Below are 19,447 nucleotides of genomic sequence, written 5' to 3'. Positions count from 1 at the left end.
ATCTTGCATGGAGTCTTTGAGTAAGTAGGTCAGGGTCCACAGCCCACTAGTGGTCAATAAAGGCATTGCTGTTGGTCCTTGACCATGTATTTATAATGTAGGTTTCCTGTGGGAATCACTGTCATTTTTTCAACAGTGGTCCTCAGGTTGCTTCTTTTGTCCAGTGGTGGTCACTGGATCATATTCAGTTGAAAATCCTCTAGATTTTAAATTGCTTTAGATTAACACGTGTGGCAAATGCACAATGAGAAGCTGTATTTGGAACAGATCACGTCACAGGTCAACACAGCATCCTTATTTGAGAGCTAAAACATAACCACAAAAGCAGTTTACCCAGTATATTATATTCTGATTTATTATATACATAGCATATACATTATCTGATAAAACATTCTCAAATATATAAAAAGAACAATACAGAAAATCCTATTACAATTATACACATACAGTACACACACTCACTCACTCACTCACTTATATACAGTATATTTCATAATCAATAGTCCTTTTCTACGTTTTCCAAGCGTGCTGAAGACACAGCTGTGTTTGAGGTGTCGTTGTCTGAAGGTTTCGAGTAAGTGTTTGTGACAGTGTAGGCCAGAGGGCACAGTTTCACACAGAGAGGATGCCTGGCGAACGCCAGGGCGAAGCCTTTCTTGAACTTCTCCCCTACGAAGGCGTAGATGACGGGGTTGACGCAGCAGTGGGTGAGCGCCACGATCTCCGTCACCTCCACCGCCACCGTCAGGTGCTGGGACATCTGGCACCAGCTCCACAGGTCCAGGTCGAGATGCAGCGTCTGCAGGAGCACGGCCACGTAGTAGGGCACCCAGAAGACGGTGAACGCGCAGACGATGGCGAAGATGAGGCGCACGGCGCGGCTCTTCTTGGAGCTACGCTGCTGCCGCACCACCACGAGAATCCTCACGTAGCAGAAGGTGAGGGTGGGCAGGCAGACGCCGAGGCACACGGAGATCTCCGTGAAGTTGTGCACCAGTTTCCACGTCTTGGTGGGGTAATGCACGAGGCACTCCCCATCGCCGTCGCTGATGGTGAAGAGGGCCTTGACCAGGGCCAGTGCGGCGGCCGCCACCCAGACCGCGGCGCTGACCAGGACGCTGTAGCGCAGCTTGCGCACGGCGGAGGACGCCACGGCGTGCACGATGGCGAGGTAGCGGTCGAGGCTCATGAGCGTGACGAAGAGCAGGCCGCTGGTGAAGCCCAGCTGGTACATGCCGGCTGTGACCTTGCAGAGGGCGGCGTTCATCAAGTCCGAGCCCACGCCCGCGCGGGTCCAGAGGGGCAGGAGCAGGGCGAGCAGGAGGTCAGCCAGCGCCAGGTTGAGCAGGCACACGTCGGCCATGGTCCGAACGCGGTGCAACGCCAAGACCCACAACACCAGCCCGTTGCCCAGCAGGCCTACCACGCACACTACCCACAGCAGCACCGGGCGGAAGGCCGTCCCCAGCGAGTCAGCTGTGTCCAGGAAGCAGGGTGTGGAGTAGTCATAGTCGTACTCTGTGGTGGTGGTTGGAAGCACCATGGTACTGCAACAGCGAGGGACAAAGATATGGGTAGAATGCTTAGGCAGGTGATGCAACATCCTGAATGTCTCAAAAGCTGCCATTTCTATGTTGAGTGCTTTTGCACACCTCCTTGGGACAAGTGCGTCGGAGAAGGCCCACAGCGTCTTCACATTTACAACGTTTCGGTCAGATGACCATCATCAGGCTTTTTTTTTTTTGCCTGATGATGGTCATCTGACCGAAACGTTGCAAATTAAAAGCTACAATTGCAAATGAAGACAGTGTGCGGGAGCTTTCTACTTATTTAGTTTGGTAAATCTGGTAAATACATTGTTTTTTATAATTATTGTTATTTCTCATAGTATAGTTATTTCTCATAGTTTTGTAGACTCATAGTAAAATAAACAAACAAACAAACAAAATCATACAAAACATATAATTTCGCATTGACAACAAAAATGACACCCATACGCCCATCCGGTTATGGAGCTGAAGTGTGAAGTAAACTAAACTTAATTTCTATCACGACTCAAGTGATAGTGAGACCTTAATTTTCCACATCTCATGCCTTCCTCCACACTTAACTCATTGCTCTCTACTACTGTACAACAGAATGTATTGCCCTCTATATTACTGTGATAAAAGAAAGAAGTGTCTCTCCAGAAAAGAAAGAAACATCCTCCTTTTCAAAGGGAGAGTGGGGCGTTGGTAGATACTTTAACAGGTGATGGTGCAATACATCAATAAAAAGATTATATAGCCAAGTCCCTTGTTAAGTTCCTTGACTTGTCGCCTCCAATCATTTAGATTTATTCTATTCTATTTCTGTGTTACTACTGTTTACATACTCTTTATGTGACAACAGCATTAACATCACTCTCACTCTCACTCTCGTCAACCACATCCCACCACAGACCGACCCTCAAGGACTTGCCACACTTTTACATTCCACAGCACACCCTCTCTCTCACACATCCTTCACCCAATCACTGTACTGTGGTTTTGATAAGACCACCACTGCTGAGAAGACAGGCCAGACACAGAGCACATGGATTGTAACTCCTTCAGACTAGTTGTGGGAGGCCACTGATCGGTCAAGAAAATTCAATCACTACTCTCCCTCTGCCCTTCCAACTCTGCATATTACTTTGTATATTCAACATCACCTGACATTATTCCAGACATTTGATCCGATCTGACGTTTGAGAAGGACTCACCTCATATTGTCTCTGGTTACCTGGCAGGTCTGAAGACTCCCTACTGATGAAGAGCCAGTGACTAGTGAGTTCCGTTCCTTGTCTGCAACAAAGCCATGCACATTTCCTGTAAGAAGTCCATTCTCTCAGTCTTGCTCTATCTTACCCATCGTACATCAGAAGGTTGGGGTTTTCCTGTGCACAAACTCGCTTGTTGTGAGGCACGGCAGTGACACTGGTGTGTAATGCCTTATGGCACAGTCCCATCTCTCATTCAGGCATCTGAGTCACACACACACACACACACACACACTGCTGCTCTGACAAAACTTTGACCTTCTTTATGTTGGCTTTATTCAGACTTGTACCCCCCACACAGATACTATCCAGTAACCACCTACAGTGGCTAACAGTTAGCACTGCCGAAGGGGATTTCACCACAAAAAAGTGCAGATGTCACTGACCAAAACAGCACTGTTCCAAATTTAGCACGTCAAAAGCTGTAGTGGTCTGGACAGAAACCCCAAATATCAGTGTAGATTTCAGAGAAGATGTGATCTTGTGAGCCTACAGCAAATCTGCCCCATGATCAGAGTCGAAACCACTCCACAGTCATCTTGATATCTGTGGTGATTTGATACTTGATAGACAGCAGAGGTTTGAGGCTTAGAGAAAAATTTAAGACAACTGTTTTTTTGGCCAAATGTTAAATTCATTCTGCTTTGCTTTTGTAAGCACTACTTACTACTTACAAAAACGCAGTATACTGACTGTAAGTGGTGATCAGTGGTTAACACATACAGTTTGGAAGATGAGAAACTAGAGTAACATGTGGCTTAAGCTCTTGGGTTTTACAGCAGGTTTTAATGTCACTGACTGTGGTATTTCAATTTCAGAAACGTTATAGTTTCTCACCTTTATCGCTTGTTTTGGCAAATACTTACTGGAAAAATGAGACAGGAATTTTCCCATGGCAGTTTTTCTGACAGCAAAAATGCATAGCAGGGGAGTTGGGTCCTTTTATATTTGTGAATTTCAAACATGATTTACCATCTGTCTTGGTCTTATCAAATTGATCACATTGTGTCATAGATGGGAAAAGGGACTGCAATCCAAATTAATTGTTCTCTTCCATACTATGCCATCACTGAAATATTAAAGGTCACTTGTGTTGTCACACTTGGAGTAACAGTCCAGTTATTTGGTCAAGTGTTGCTGGAAAACATCTTAAAAATAAATTCCCTATGAATCAGCTGTGATTTTATTTACATAACTGCTCATGATGAATGAATCAAAATGATCTGAGGATCTGATAAGTTTGTTTTTGAGTGTCACATTCTGAAGCTGTGGTATACTCACTGTTGCTTGTGTATGCTTCCTGCAAATTCTGTCTGATTCAAGTGTGATGATAATCTGATCATGTCAGAACTAGTCTATATGACCGAACACCATGTACTGTACCTGACTTTCTCCCTCACACTTCATGTGAATCGTCTGTGATATGTGTATGGGGAACACTTTGTTGTGAGCAAACAATGCTGATACAGTGTTATTTCTATGTAAATTTATAAATAATACAATAAAGCATAATACACAAGTTCACCATATATCAGTCCTCAGAGAGGATGATCTGGACCCAGACCCTGGATGTGGAATGTGGTTTCACATTCTTTAATGTAACATTACCAGATAGGGCTCAGGCGTGAACACCCCAGGATACAGGCATACTGTACATTCCATCAAGTATCAACATATCACACTTTCACACATTTCACACACACATTTCACACTTTCAGATTAAGCTTGTTTTTCTGTTTTTCTGTTTTTCACTGCAAAAACAATGAAAACTTTTCACACTCATGTTGGTTTTTCCAGTGTGACTCAGAAGGTTTGGAGTGACACGACAGAGTTTCTCTGTCCAGAATCCACCCCCTGCACCCCCCCCCCCCCCCTCCCCACACACACACACAGACACACACACTCTCTGTGTGACCTTTGACTCATCTGCCTTCCAGCCAGTCCATTTCACACATTAACCACCGGGGGCAGACACCAGAGTTTGAATTACACTACAATCGGGTGTGTGTATGTGTGTGTGTGTGTGTGTGTGTGTGTGTGTGTGTGTGTGTGTGTGTGTGTGTAAGATACAACAAGAATTCTGTTTGCATGTGTGCATCTAGATACAACATTCTATCCCACCGGTCACTATTGTGACCGTTAACATGTTTACTCATTCTGTAAACACACCAAAGACATTTGAATAATTACAAAGAGCATGTGTACACAAATCTTTATGGTTATTTTAACATACTTTAATAGCCTTTTATTTTGGAGCTTTGAGGCAGCCATCCTTTTCTCAAGGTGGGGTGCAACCAGGAAGTAAACAGCTCTGGTCATATTACCATTTACTCAAAACATTTGACACTGCACACATTTTATTGAAACACTCGTATTTCAATATTTACTCTTTATATTTCAATACTCGTATTTCAATTTCAATATATATATATATTAACTTAGGTAATCCACACATATATAAAATAATATATATATATATATATATATATATACACACAAAAGTAGAGTTATGAGTAAAAAAGTGGAATGGCACAGGGGAAAAGTATTGAACACGCTGAGAAAAAGCAGTACACAAAGGCAAGGAATGGCAAGGAACAAACTGGAACCTATAAGTAGTTAGAGAAATTATCCCTCCTATCTGTGCAAATTGATATAAGCTGGGTTAGTACATACTGGTGAGCTATAAAAAGGTTTTTTGTTACCAAGGTGTCACACAAGAAACATTTCATGATGGGTAAAAGCAAAGAGCTCTCCCAAGACCTTTGCAACCTTATTGTTGCAAAACATATCAGTGGAACTGGTTACAGATGCACTTCAAAACTTCAGCAAGCAGTATTGGAGCAATTATCTGCAAGTGGAAGGAACATCACTGCATCATCAACTGTCCATGCACAGGATCTCCTTGCAAGATTTCTGACCAGGAAGTCAGAAGGATAGTCAGAAGAGTAGCCCAAGAGCCAAGGACCACTCGGAGGTGGTGGTATCATGGTGTGGGCTGTTTTTCATCTCATGGTACTGGCAGACTTCATACAGTTGAAGGAATGATGAATGGAGTCATTTTGTTCCGGGAGAATCTTTACATCCACCAGGATGATGAGGATGAAACATCGATAGACCTTCCAGCAGGACAATGATCCAAACCATTCAGCAAAGGAAACTCTCAATTGGTTTCAGAGAAAGGAAATCAAGGCCCATGACTTCAATTCAATTGAACAGTTTTGGAAGTTAACTAAAGATCAGAATTCACATGGAATCTTCAATATTAAAGGACTATCTGTTTAAAAGAATGGGCCAAAATCACACCAGAATACTGTGACTGATTAGTTTCGTCATACAGGAAATGCCTTAAAGCTGTCATTACGAATAAAGGCTTTTACACAAAGTATTTAAGACATTTCAGTAGGCGTGTTCAATACTTTTTTCCTGTGTCATTCCACTTTATTAAACATAACTCTTCCTATGGACTTTAATGTTTGGATTTTTTATATGGGTGGATTATCAGAGTTAATACTAATGTCTGATGAAAATAGCCTCATTGGAAGTATACTTACTGAAAAAAATGTTGACGTGTTCAATACTTATTTTCCCCGCTGTATATATATATATATATATATATATTTATTTTGGTTAGTGTGTGTGTGTGTGTACTGTATGTGTATGCGTGTGTTTGTTTGTGTATGTGTGTGTGCGTGTGTTTGTTTGTGGGAGCATGAACTGTGAACTTGTGAACTTGTGTGTGTGTATGTATGTGTATGTGTATGTGTATATTTGTGTGTGTGTGTGTGTGTGTGTGTGTGTGTGTGTGTGTGTGTGTGTGTATGTGTATGTGTACAGTATGTGTATGTGTATGTGTATGCTGCTAAAGTTGACTAAAAACCGGTAGAAAATGTGTTGGTAATTTATTGTAATCTCACAATGAAAACAATTAGGAAAAATCCACCCTTAAGGGGAAGCAAATTTACAGTTTTTCTCAGTCGCTTTGGTGCTTTTCTCACATTACTATTAACATTTGCACAGCAGTTAGTGCATTTCTCAAAACAATTAGTGCAAACTGCAAAACCTAGTGGATAACCTGCAAAAGCACGTCACTTGCTCAAAATGGATAGTCAGTGAAACTGCCAGTGTCATCAAAATGAGAAGTCTTGACACCATCATTTATGAATAAGATAGTCAAATGGCTGTCATGTTTTTTTTTTTCATTACGACAGTTCATGCTCTCAGTGTTTTCCCATGCAAAAAAAGGTCAGAACACTACCTGGAAATGCTCAAGACAGCACTATACAGTACTTGTACAGCCATTTGAAAACTTCAGTAAAGTTACAAATTGCTGTAGTTAGGGGAGTAAGTGAGTACAAGACACTGAATATGTACGTTTCACAGTTTTACTGTATATGCTCTTTGCAATTCTACAGCATTGTGACAGAATTTGATAACTAGTTCACCATTTTTTTTATTTTTCAAACAATGAAATGAAGACTATTAGTTTTATTGGGAACGACTATTCAGCATCCATAAGTATAGTTCATTTTGACTGACATGAGAAAGCAACTGATACATGTTCAAAAGCATTTGCAATTTGTTCAGAGGAAGGAGAAATAGCTACTATGATGTGCACAAATGACTAAATGTTGTGGAGCTTGAACTAATAGTTAAAAAGGAGAATCTCATAAATAAATAAATAAATATTTTTAACATCACTCACAATTATTGGCACCCCTGTTTGTAATACCTTCTTAAGCCTCCCTTTGCCAATAAAAATAGCTTGTAATATTCTCCTATGACACCCCATAAAATTGGAGAATAAAATGCCGGGGATTTTTTCGTCTTTACGAACACACTTGTGCATTCTTCTCCTTGACTCACCCCACTGTTTTCCTATGGAGTTTAGATCAGGGGACTGAGATGGCAATGGCCGAAGCTTGATTTTGTGTTCAGCAAACCATATTTGTTTTGATCTGGACATTTGTTTTGGTTCATTGACCTGATGAATGATCCAATCATGACCAACTTTTAGTGTCTTGGCAGAGATTGACAGATGTCCTTGTTCAGATGTTCAGGTTTCTCTTGGTGTTCATGATACCATGCACCTTAATTAGGTTGCCAAGGCCTTTGGGAATAAAAAAGCCCCACAATAGCACAGCCCCTCCACTATAATTCTCATTGGGCATGGAGTTCTTTTCAGTATAGCCATTCTTCTATGTACGCCAAACACACCTAAAGTGTTTCTAGCCAAAGAGCACAATTTTCACTTCATCTGACAATAGACCACACTTCCAGACAAAGTCACTGTACCATTCCGTAACTCCTGCTGTTTACATTGATAATTAAGACTGGACAGGCTTTTTACCTGGCATGCCCTCTAAATAATCTATTAGCAGTGAGGCCACTTTTGAGGACTTGGTGACCCCAAGATAATACCTTTGTCTGTAACTCTCCAACAGTGGTTCTTATGGAATTTTCTGCCTATCTTACCATCCTCCATACTGTACGTGGGGGCAAGATAACCATGGGTCTTTGTCCAAGCATGTTTGTCACATTTCCAGATGATTAGAACCTTTTATTACACGGCTCTTCACAAGGCAAGTAGAACTCTCCATTGACTTGAATGGGATTTCCCAAAGTTGTAGCGGTCATTATTTCCGAGGAAAGGACCTCTGAAAAAAATGATGACCGCTGTCAATGGCAACGGAGTTTGTGCTTCTAATTCAGGTATTTCATATCACTACGCAAGGACTGGAACTTCATTCAAAAGTGAAAGCAGACGGTTGATCAGCTGTGTTCTAAAGAATATTTGATTCAAGTTCAGCGTGTGTTGTTGCGAACTATTTGTTTCAGCAAATGCCACGATGAACGGTAACAAATAGGTTAGGCTATGTAGGCTAAAGTCATATCATGGGGTATGTGTGTGTATTTGTTTGTGGTTGTGTATGTGTGTGTGTGTGTGTGTATGTGTGTGTGTGTGTGTGCACGCGCGCATGTATGTGTGTGTGAGGTGTGAGGTGTGAAGGACAGATGATACCACAGGGGTAGAGAGGAGGGACTGAGAGCTCTGCAGCTGTAGCTAGGCTGCTCTGTGGTTCAAACACACACACACACACACAGTCCCTCTTCCTAGAAAGACACGGATGTGCATTTCACCTCCAGCCTACCCCTCACTTCCCCTCACAACTTTCTAATAGCTCACTTCCCCAAACAGCCAATCAGCTCATTTCTCATCTGAAGCGCTCAGCAGCACTCACACTGATCATCACTTTATGTCACACATGGTTTTTATTTATTGAAAATATATAAAACAATACATTGATGTGTTTAATATAGAAACACTCTGTTATTGGAACCAATATTTACTATGACTTGAAAATAGGTTGGGAACCTGTGGGTGAATAGTTGCTTTGGCTTTATTCTATCTCATCACTATGTATTTACATCACCAGTTGCAGTCACCAACACTCATGCACTTATCATGGGGCCGCTGTGGCGCTGGCCTGTTATAATAAAGGCAAAATACACACAAAAATATACAATAAAATAAGATCATAAAATAAAATCCCTTCATGAGCTTCTGATTTTGTTCATCTCTGATCATCTCTATAATATACATGTCCAGTTACCAGATGACTAAAGAATGCCAGATTGGCACCTGACTGCGGCTGGATTGGTCCCAGACAAACCCCCTAGCAGGGTATAGAATCACATTCATTTTTAGAGCCACCGCAACTATTTCTGATTCTTCTAAAGGGGTGAAAATCAAATAGCATTTCAAACACAGCATTTGAGGTCTATTTACATGTATTAATTTAGGACACTTCTGTCCAAAGCGACATACATATGTCAATTATATTACATATGTGACCAAATCTGACAAAATAAGTCATAAGTTGCATATTCTAATTTTGAGATACAGGCCGATTACTTAAAAAAACATTGAAAATATTGATTTTTCTTTTTAGTTTCATTGTTAAGACAAGTTACAAAAATGTTAAATCAAGTGGGCAAATCATTCCTGTACCTGCCTGTAACCTGTAACTTCAAATGTGATTCTCTTAGTTTTTCAATTGGAAAAAGATGGTGGGATGCCAGCCTGACAACTGATACATTTCCACGATTTTATACTGTGTGTCCATACGTATGTGTATAATATGGAATGCTGTCTCTTCTTAGTTCCTCATTAGGGTACTGAGAAGTGCATTTTCTAAGTACCAATGCAAATAGTGACATGAACTGCTCTGGCCTCAGCTGTGGAGTAGGGGTCCTGTGATCCCCAGCTTCTATGTGTCCACACATTAAAGGGACACCAGGCAACGTTTTCGTGTTAATTAATCATCTTTGTAAGTCGGTATATGGTTAAATGACTCATTACGGGGCGAATGAAGGCTCTCTCGCCCGCCCCTACTGCCTGTAGGAAGAATATCCCGCTTGCAAGTTCGGTGTATCCTACCCGCCGACCGAAGCAGGATCAGTTTACAGCACAGAGGCAGGCTAACGAAATGCTAGAGATTGTTGCAAACGTGTGTATAATGGCAGAGCCGGCGAAGAAGCAGCGAAAACCCTTGACAGAAGACGCAAAGAAAAGGAAAAGAGCTTCAGACCGAGCGAGGGGGAGTTTCGTAGAGAAAAGGCATCAGGCTTGCCTGGTGTCCCTTTAACACAAATGACCTTTCCTATTATGTTCAGGTCAAATCTGAACATAGGACTCGCATGGGAACTGAATGAGTAATGTAGAGGTTCCTGCTAAAGCATGCTGTACAATGCATCATTGGCAAAGATTTTGACCTAGTCACTACTGGTTCTACAAAGCAGTGGCATTAACATGGACTCTATGTATCAAGCTATCTTGAAGTGTAACCAATTTAAAAGTCAGGAGGGAATATGTGTCAAACACATTACCAGCATTAGAAAGCTATTATTGATGAGGCATGATGAGATCTCCCAGTCAGACTGCTCAGTGGGTTTATTTGATCCAGGAGAAAGGCCTCTCTTACATGCTGCATGGAATTCTCATTCTGTGGTCCTAGATAGCTGCTGTTTGAGTCATCATGACTGTTGTTTGCGAATGATTTGTTGTTAGTCATTGTGAAAACTTGCCACACAACTCTAGGATACAATAAATTCATCACTGTATCATACATGCTAAGTGAAACTTTAGTTACTGGAAGTCTACTAATCTATTTGAACTTTTAGTTTTACTCATCAAAGGGCTGCTAGACATGGTAGAAAGGCAGTGTCTTTTTGAAACCCTGTGTGGGTGTACCAGGGTGGTTCATATCAGTTTGGTGCTGGTAATCTCTGATGACCGTGAGTAGACAGAGCTCCGGCGTTCAGAGAACTCCCTAGAAATGGAGGACAGAGGCAGCCACTGGCTAAGCATCTTGACCACCAGCCGGCAGAACTTCTCCCCGGCGAAGGCGTAAATGATGGGGTTGAGACAGCAGTGGGTATAGGCAATAGTCTCCGTCCACTTCATGGCCAAATCGAGGCGGTGCATCTGGTGGCAGTCCAGGAAGTAGCCATGCTGCTTCAACATGTGCAGGAAGATGACCACGTGGTAAGGGGTCCAGAAGAGGAAGAAGGTGATGAGGATGGCCAAGATGAGCTTGATGGCCTTGTGCTTTCGATGCGTCTTCAAGTTGATGAGGGTGGGGATGATCCTCGCGTAGCAGAACACCATGATGGAGAGTGGCACGACCAAACCTAAGACGTTCATCTCTAGGAACTCAAAAGACCGCCACGCAGAGCCCGCGGACATCTCCAAGGCGCACGTGTGTGCTTCCCCGGTCCCGTTGACGTCCACAAAGATGACGTTTGGCAGGGAGGCCACCAGGCTCAAGGCCCACACCGCTCCGATCAGGACCATGCCGACACGCAGCGTGCGCCACACAGTGATGGACGGAGAGTGGACGATCAGCAGGTAGCGGTCCAGCGTCATGACGACCATAAAGCCAGTGCTGGCATAGAAACCCAGCGTATAGAGGAAGGTGACCAGGCGGCACACGGTGTCATCCCAGGGCCAGTGGCCGAGGGCGGCGTAGCGGGCCCAGAACGGCAGTGAGAAGACGAACAGCAGGTCGGACAGCGCCAGGTTCAGCAGGCAGATGTCCGTCAGGTTGCACTTACGGCGGAACCACAGCAGGACGCACACCACCAGTCCGTTGCCCAGTAACCCCACCACGAAGACAAGGCTGTAGAGCGTGGGCAAGAAGACTTGGCTGAAGTCCTTCAAGCTATTAGTTGGGCATGGTCCAGAGTCTGCTTCTGTTTCCAATTCAGCGTAGTAGCCACTGTAGTCCAGGGTGCTTGTGTTTTCTGTAGTATCATCTGTTTTAAGAATATACACAAACACACACATGCAGACACACACACACACATACACACACACACACACACACACTCTCATAAGCCCTCATAAGTCTCCTCTTCTCTAACCCTTCTTCAGTAATATAATCTCACTTTGTCACCAACAAATGAAAAAGTACCTAAAAATAAAAAACTACACAAATTAATTTTGTTGAAGGTGTTTTTCTTTAAATACAGTATAATGTCCTAAATGGATGTTTTAAGTCAATTCAAGGAAGTGGGTCTCTTGCACTCTAGCCCATTGGTGCTCACGGAGCAGGACCTCAGAATCAATCACAACTTTCGGGCCACTTTAGAAGACTGAACCCAGAAAAAGGACTGGAGCACACAATTAGTTACACCGAGCTTTCACTGGTGCTGGTGACTAACGTTTTAACGCGATAGCGCCTTCATCAAATATTGGTTGAAACAGCAAAACAATTTAATAGTGTAAACAACATGTGCAGAGGTTAGGGGGCAGCTCAACTAAAACAGTCACAGCAATACTGAAAGTGGCCTGTCTAATGCTGACAAGGTCTTGTACAAAGAGAGAAGAGAGAGAGAGAGAGAGAGAGAGAGAGAGAGAGAGAGGGAGTCTCTATTACAGACAGTGAGAAAGAGAGGGAGTCTGTATTATGGAGAGATAGAGAATGGAAGTGAGAGAGAGAGAGAGAGAGAGAGAGAGAGAGAGAGACTGTGGGAGGGTCAAACACAGTCAGAAGTGAATGTGACATGTAGGTTAAAAAAAGCTAACCTCAAATTGTGTAAACTAATTCTGCCCTCTGCTGTTGAAAGTGGAGACTACAGGCTGTTTCTGAACATTTTCAACAAGACACCAGTGCAGAGGCAAATATTGCTTCACCAGTCATAAGGTAACAAAGTCATCAATGAAATACTGTGGCTCTAAATGTGTGTTTATATGAACAGGAGGGAATGTGACAGAGAGAGAGAGAGAGAGAGTGAGAGAGTGAATGAGAGAGAGAGAGAGTGAATGAGAGAGAGAGAGAGTGAATGAGAGAGAGGCCACATAAAAGAGCACTAGATACTACGACAGGGTCATGCTAACACACTGCCACATCTGAGTATGGCCAAGTGGCTGTCTAATGATTTTTTTAAGGCAAACAATTTCACACCAGCTGATAAAGATGGCCGCCACATTTTTACGCTACCCCTTTTGATGTCAGACATGAAGCCTAGTTAATATACATTCCTTGTCTTTCTGTCTAAAGTTGAATGCACATTAGTTGAATATTTTGCATTCATATTACATTCATATTCACATTAAAAATCACACTGAAAAAATCTGACATTAAATGTTGCACTTACTGCTCAAGTATATTTCTGAGTCATTAAAGTCCATTGTCCTGACTTTGTCCTTTGTCCTGGAGGTGAATGGAATCCTGTGGTGTGAATAAGTGAGTGTCTGTATACTGTGTGTGTGTGTGAGAGAGAGTGTATGTGTGTGTTGTCCTTGGTCCTTTTAGTGACTCTCACACCAGCTTCTGTGGCAGAATTGTTCTCAGATCCTGTTTTTGTGCGGAGGGTAGGCTCCCCCGCCTCTCTCTAACACGCCGATGCGTGCCTGCAGGCAAGATGAAACAAATCTTATCTCCACAATCTAAACCTGATGTCAAATGATGTCAAAGGACGCCTTCAGACTTCTCTAGTGACCTTATTAGAGGAAAAAGAACCCTAAGCCTATAAGAAAGACAGAAACTTGCTTTTTTGTTGTATTATTATTATTATTATTATTATTATTATTATTTTGTATTCCCTGTTTAAATATAATTACTCTATTGGGTGTTCCTTGCTATATTAGAGATATCTCATTACAAGAGATAATTCTGGATGCAATGGATAACTTCTGAAAAAGCATGGCAAAGCATGGCAAATCTCAAGTCTCAAATGTGCTCGTGCATTATGCCAATATGTGACTGCTACTTGTGGTCAAGCTATAAATAGATAATACACTTGCATGCTGCTATCTTACAAACGTTTTCTTGAGAAACAGATGGGGCATGTATTCAGGTCAAAGAGCGTGCACTCAGTGTACAGGTATGTAGATAATCTGTGCACATGTGCACTCTCACATTGAATGCAAATACATGTACTATAATTCTGGCAACTTATTTACTAACCATAGGTTTACACCTGTGAGGTCAAAAGCCCTTTCCTCGTTTCGAGTTACTGTGAATGGCATTGAGTAAAGACAGCTGTCTGTTTATGGTAACTATAGCAACATCAAATCTAGACAACAAATAAAAAGAAAAGAGAGGCTGATTTACACTCTTAAAACGAATGTGTCACCCTATCTGGACACAGAGATGTGTTAAAAACAACGCAAGTTGTGTTATTTTCAACACATTTTGTGTAACAAATAAAAAAGAAAACAACACAAACTGGTGTTGTCCCCATCTGGATATGTGTCAAAACAATGCAAGTTGTGTTATTTTCAACACGTTCGTTTTAAGACTGTAGTCATTATCATTTTTAACATTTACATGCTTCTCAGGAGAAGCTTTTATTTTGCTCCAGGACTTAACATGTCAGTGAAGCACACTTACATTTTCAATACACCAGTTTTCATTTAAAATTCCGAATAGCACATTAGATACATTTCGTGTCAACTTCTTAAACATGGTAAAACCAGCAGCAGGATTCTAAGATTAAAATCCCGGTTTGGGGTTAACAGATTATATATATTAACATCTTTACACTCTTAACGAATGTGTTGTCCCTATCTGAACACAGAGATGTGTTAAACAACAACGCAAGTTGTGTTATTTCAACATTTGTGTAACAAAAAAAAGGAAACAACACAAACTGTGTTGTCCCTATATGGACACAGTGATGTGTTAAAAACAACAAGTTGTGTTGTTTTCAACACATTCGTTTTAAGAGTGTAGTTAGTTCTAGGTATTTCACATTTCCTACAGCAGGCCTATTTAACTAGCGACCCGTGGGCCAGATCCGGCCTGCTTAAATTTTTCTGTTGCCCACAATCTGCCCTCAAATCTGGCTGCCATGTGTATGCTATAATAAACACAACTGACACATCTCACTCCCTCACACCACAGTTTTCTCACACTAACTTTTCATCTTGACTTTATTCCCAAAATGAATTTGTGACTGAAATGAAGCTGATGAGATCTGTGCTTTAACACAAATGCAAGGGGGATTTAAAACATGCTGGCAGTGACGCTAAAGTGGAGGTCAATCTGCCTCTACCTTTTTATTGTCAACCACTGTATTGGTCGTAATAATCTTCAATCAATGGGCAATGAAAGTTTTCAGCGCACACTCATTCTCCATTTACGAGAAGACATTAAACTCTTGAATTTCCCCTGGGGATCAATAAAGTATCTATCTATCTACATTTCCCTGATAGGAGTCATTTTAGCCATATCATACTTTGAGTGGCCTACAAAGACCTAGTATTTTTCCTATCTGGCCCACTTGATGCAGAAGTTGAATAGTCCTGTCCTAAAGCATGACACACGGCCTGTTCTACTCACATTCTGATGCTTCAGTCTCCATGCTACTCTCCTCATCATGTGCGGCAGACTGCTGAAATAGCTCAGGTTTGGTATTTTTGAGAGATATGTTTTTGGGATGAACCAGTAAAACATTTTTTCTTTTTCTAACGGTCCTTTTCTGCTCCGCTGACTGATTCCTCTTACTTTCATATCTCATAACGAACTGCTAATGGTAGTTTGAGTTTGATAAAAAAGTAATGAAAGTGTTGCCATTTCAATTGCCTGGCCATACCTGCCTATTTTACTAATAGTGAAACATGACTCAGATCACAACAACAACCATACTAAACCCTGAAGTGAATTTCTAAGAAATGTTGAATTTAGCCTTTCCCCTTCTTTAGGTACAATACAGTGATGGGGAAATCGTGGCAAGATCACATCTTCAGCATAGAGCTGCACGATTATCAGGATTATTCACTGATTTTAATGAAAAAAATCTGCTGTCGGTCACTTGGGAAAACCCCAAATTCTCTCTCTTCTTTTCCTACCCTCTTTTTAAAGGCCCTAATCTCGGTCAGCCTCTTTATCTCTCTCTCTCTGGTTTTGGCTGTTGAATTTTTAAATATAATTTGAATTTAATTATATCTTTCTACCTCTGCCTCCTCTCTGCCCTGCACTCACTTTGATTTATCTGTCTATTTTTGTGTTTCATTTGGTCTCTGTTTATGTGCCTTCGGTTTCGGTTTAGTTAGCTTGTGTTTTAATATCAGTTGATAGTGTTCATCTAATTGTAAGTCTGATTTGCCAGGCAAGTCCTGAATTTACCAGCACAGAATCCTTCCGCAAATCCTGTGGCCTCTTAGTGTATGATGTGCTGATGTCTACAACTGAGGGCCTTGAGCGGAAGATTAGCCAGTACCTCCGCAGGTAGCTGGGGCTCCCCTGGAGTCTAAGCAGCATTGCACTGTATGGACGCAAGAACAAACTCATACTCCTGTTCAGCGGTGTGAAGGAGGCGTTCATGGTCACACGTGCTAGGGAGGTACTGCAGTACAGAGAGTCCAGGGATCCCAAGGTAGCTCACTCTGGGATTGTCGTGACAACGGAGAGGAAGGAAAAAATGCCCAGACGACTTCGGCGGTGAGGTGAGGGCAGATATGGAGGACGATTGGGCCACCAGACCAGTGGGGATGAGACAGGAGGGAGCTTGGATGAGTTGGGACCAGGCAATGGGCTGTACAATATAATTTACCGACTTATTTTGGTTGACCTAGAGAGACAGCTCAGGTTCCCAGGGTCCATCACAATGACCACACTGAGACCAGATATGGTCCTCCTGTCAATAACAACAAGACAGGTGGTCATTCTGGAGCTCCCAGTACCCTGGGAGCAGTGTTTCCACTTGAAAAAATTGGTGCCGTTTAAAGTGGCCGGCAGAGGTTTAGTTTTCCGGACATTTTGATGATATGCCGGTAAAATATCCTATTATCGCTTCTTAATTAGTCAAGTTGAGGAGAACTGGAGACAGGCTATGGCTATGTAGCTTAAAGAATGACATAATCAGGCCATATAGAATGCAACATGTGCATTAGCCTAACTTACAGTAAACATGCTTGACTAGTGTCAACTTAAAGATCTAGCCTATCTATGTTGTTTTCATGGACAGCAAAAATCCACTTTGTTCATTGTTTTAAATACATTGTTTGTTGCTGCTACCCAGTGGTTCAACAGTTTTACTTGCTCAGATGCGCACACACATTGAATGAGTGCTCACACCACTACTCTCTAATGCTATGCCTCTTTATTTGATAACACTAAATTAAGAAATATTTTCTATTCTGGAAAATGTTTAGTTTCTTTTTCTTTCAGTCCGCGGTTACATGATACCATTAAATTGTGCCGCAAATTATCCATCCAAATGATCATAGACAGAGAAAGCATGCTCTGGGAACAGAACACAGTTGCGTGTCCAGTGTAGCCATGGGTCTGTCTACGCGGAAAATGACAAGTGTCTTGGTGCGGCCGCACCCCCCGCACCTCCACTTCCAACGTTACTGATTCCGACTGATACCCCCAACATTTCGGCTTCGGCTTTTTCTCTGGTGGTGGTGGAGGCGTTAACGATTTACAATCATCCATCGCGTCTGGCCTCTGAAAAAAGCTTTTAAGTCTAGTCTGCCTGGGCCTGGCCATGTTTGAACTGTCTCACTCATTCGTTCGTTGTTTATAACATTTTAAGCGTGCGCTTTATGCAGCATGCTTGTTTAATAACTTTGAAACAGTAGAGCCTGTTCCTTTAAAACATAGCCAAAGCACAAAGTATTCTTGCTTTAGTATAGGCCTACATTTTAGGCTTATTCTCAAGTTGTCACAAAAACAACAAGAAGTAGCCTTGGCTCACTAGGCTAAAGTTGTTACAGGGTGGTGGCCGTACAGAAACAGATAATGTGCTATTAATATAGGTTGTGTTTACACAAACAGACAAAGGTACCAATCAAGTTCAAGACATAGCTTCTGGTTTCTTTTTGCTTTAAATACAGAGTAGCTGCACACTCTGATCTCTTTATATAGGCTCAGCACCAAAACAACAACAACAACACGTTACATTTATATAGCACTTTTCTCAACACTCAAAGCGCTTCACATGGAAAGGGGGACCTCACTAACACCAGCAATGTGTAGCACCCACCTGGGTGGGAATGAGCCAATTACAGTGGGGGGATTATTAGGGGTCCCAGATTGAATGAGCCAGGTTGGAAATTTAGCCAGGACACCGGGGAATCCCCTAATCTTTGCAATAAGTGCCATGGGATCTTTAATGACCACAGTGAGTCAGGACCTCGGTTTAACGCTATATTTGGGTGTGGATTCCTCCACACTTTTTTTCACCTAACACCTAACAGGCCTCCATGAAGAGGTTCTAGCCCTCTGAGATGATACTTAGGAAGTATAATAAGCCTGGGGCCCCACGTGATACAGCCTTGATATGTGGACATCTGATCTTACCGGAAAAGTGTGAGGCCATCTCTTCACTAGACTATAAACTCTCACCATTGCAGAACCTCGGCCTGCGTTCTCTTAACTTCCATGGAAGTAACAGGCAGATTCTCCGACTTTGTGACTTGCTGGGGTTGAAGATAGCCATGAGAGGCTGGAGGGGCTGGTACAACTGAAGCACTCATTTTCAGATGTTTGTTGACAGCGATGACAGAGAACAGGAAATGGGTATGCCGACTTCAAGACAAAAAAGAAAGTTTGTCAGTGCACTAGTGCATAGAGCCTTTATGCCCTCCGTCACCTTGTGGGAATGTAACCTGCAGCCCCATATGGTGCAGCATCACAGGCCAAGCACAATGGCAAATCTACTGTAGGTTGTGTGAATACCTTCTCTGCTGTTACATGAGCTCAGGCTTTTGTCCATTTCCATGATTTTCACTTGCAGTTAGCTATTCAAGGGGTGAAGTACTGTAGCTACACTCTTTACAGTAAATTCAAATCCCTCACTCTGGCCTTGCTGCACCTTGCTGTCTTACTGTAGTTCCATGGTCCAGCTCGACGTCCCTCTCGCAAGCTCCAGCTCATGGATGAGCGTCTGCTTTGTCGGCCTTCCATCAACACTAAGAGGTCTGGACTCACACTGAGGACTCTTTTCTTCTGTGATTCCTCATTGGTGAAAAGATTTAGCTTTTCATGAATGAACGCTTTCTGATCTAGCAATCTTCAAAAAGCATTTAAAGAGAAACTATGCAGTTTTGGCAATTTATTCGCTGTTTTCTCACTTTTCTGTTTCTCTGCAGAGCTCCCCCTACAGCCTACAGCAGTATATTTACGACAGGAG

General features: G+C 42.3%; 2 protein-coding genes across 2 annotated transcripts; both read right to left on the bottom strand.

Annotated features, from left to right (window-relative positions):
- Nucleotides 1-339: 339 nt before the first annotated feature.
- On the bottom strand, nucleotides 340-2,952 carry si:cabz01093077.1 (C-C chemokine receptor type 2). Its single transcript, XM_042107137.1, has 2 exons — nucleotides 2,744-2,952; nucleotides 340-1,547 (listed from the first exon to the last, which is right to left on the bottom strand). The coding sequence occupies exons 1-2, from the start codon at nucleotides 2,746-2,748 to the stop codon at nucleotides 497-499; spliced, it is 1,056 nt and encodes a 351-aa protein (XP_041963071.1). The 5' UTR covers nucleotides 2,749-2,952; the 3' UTR covers nucleotides 340-496.
- A 7,405-nt stretch (nucleotides 2,953-10,357) lies between these two features.
- Nucleotides 10,358-13,670, bottom strand: LOC121721153 (C-C chemokine receptor type 5-like). The gene is made up of 2 exons (XM_042107848.1): nucleotides 13,460-13,670; nucleotides 10,358-12,115 (listed from the first exon to the last, which is right to left on the bottom strand). Exons 1-2 carry the CDS (start codon nucleotides 13,491-13,493, stop codon nucleotides 11,061-11,063), a joined length of 1,089 nt encoding a protein of 362 aa, XP_041963782.1. The 5' UTR covers nucleotides 13,494-13,670; the 3' UTR covers nucleotides 10,358-11,060.
- Between the last annotated feature and the right edge of the window lie 5,777 nt (nucleotides 13,671-19,447).

The sequence above is a fragment of the Alosa sapidissima genome, chromosome 10, assembly GCF_018492685.1.
Source record: "Alosa sapidissima isolate fAloSap1 chromosome 10, fAloSap1.pri, whole genome shotgun sequence".
Taxonomy (NCBI): Eukaryota; Metazoa; Chordata; class Actinopteri; order Clupeiformes; family Clupeidae; genus Alosa; species Alosa sapidissima.
Note: the sequence above shows the minus strand (reverse complement) of the source record. Positions and strands in the feature narration are given on the sequence as shown.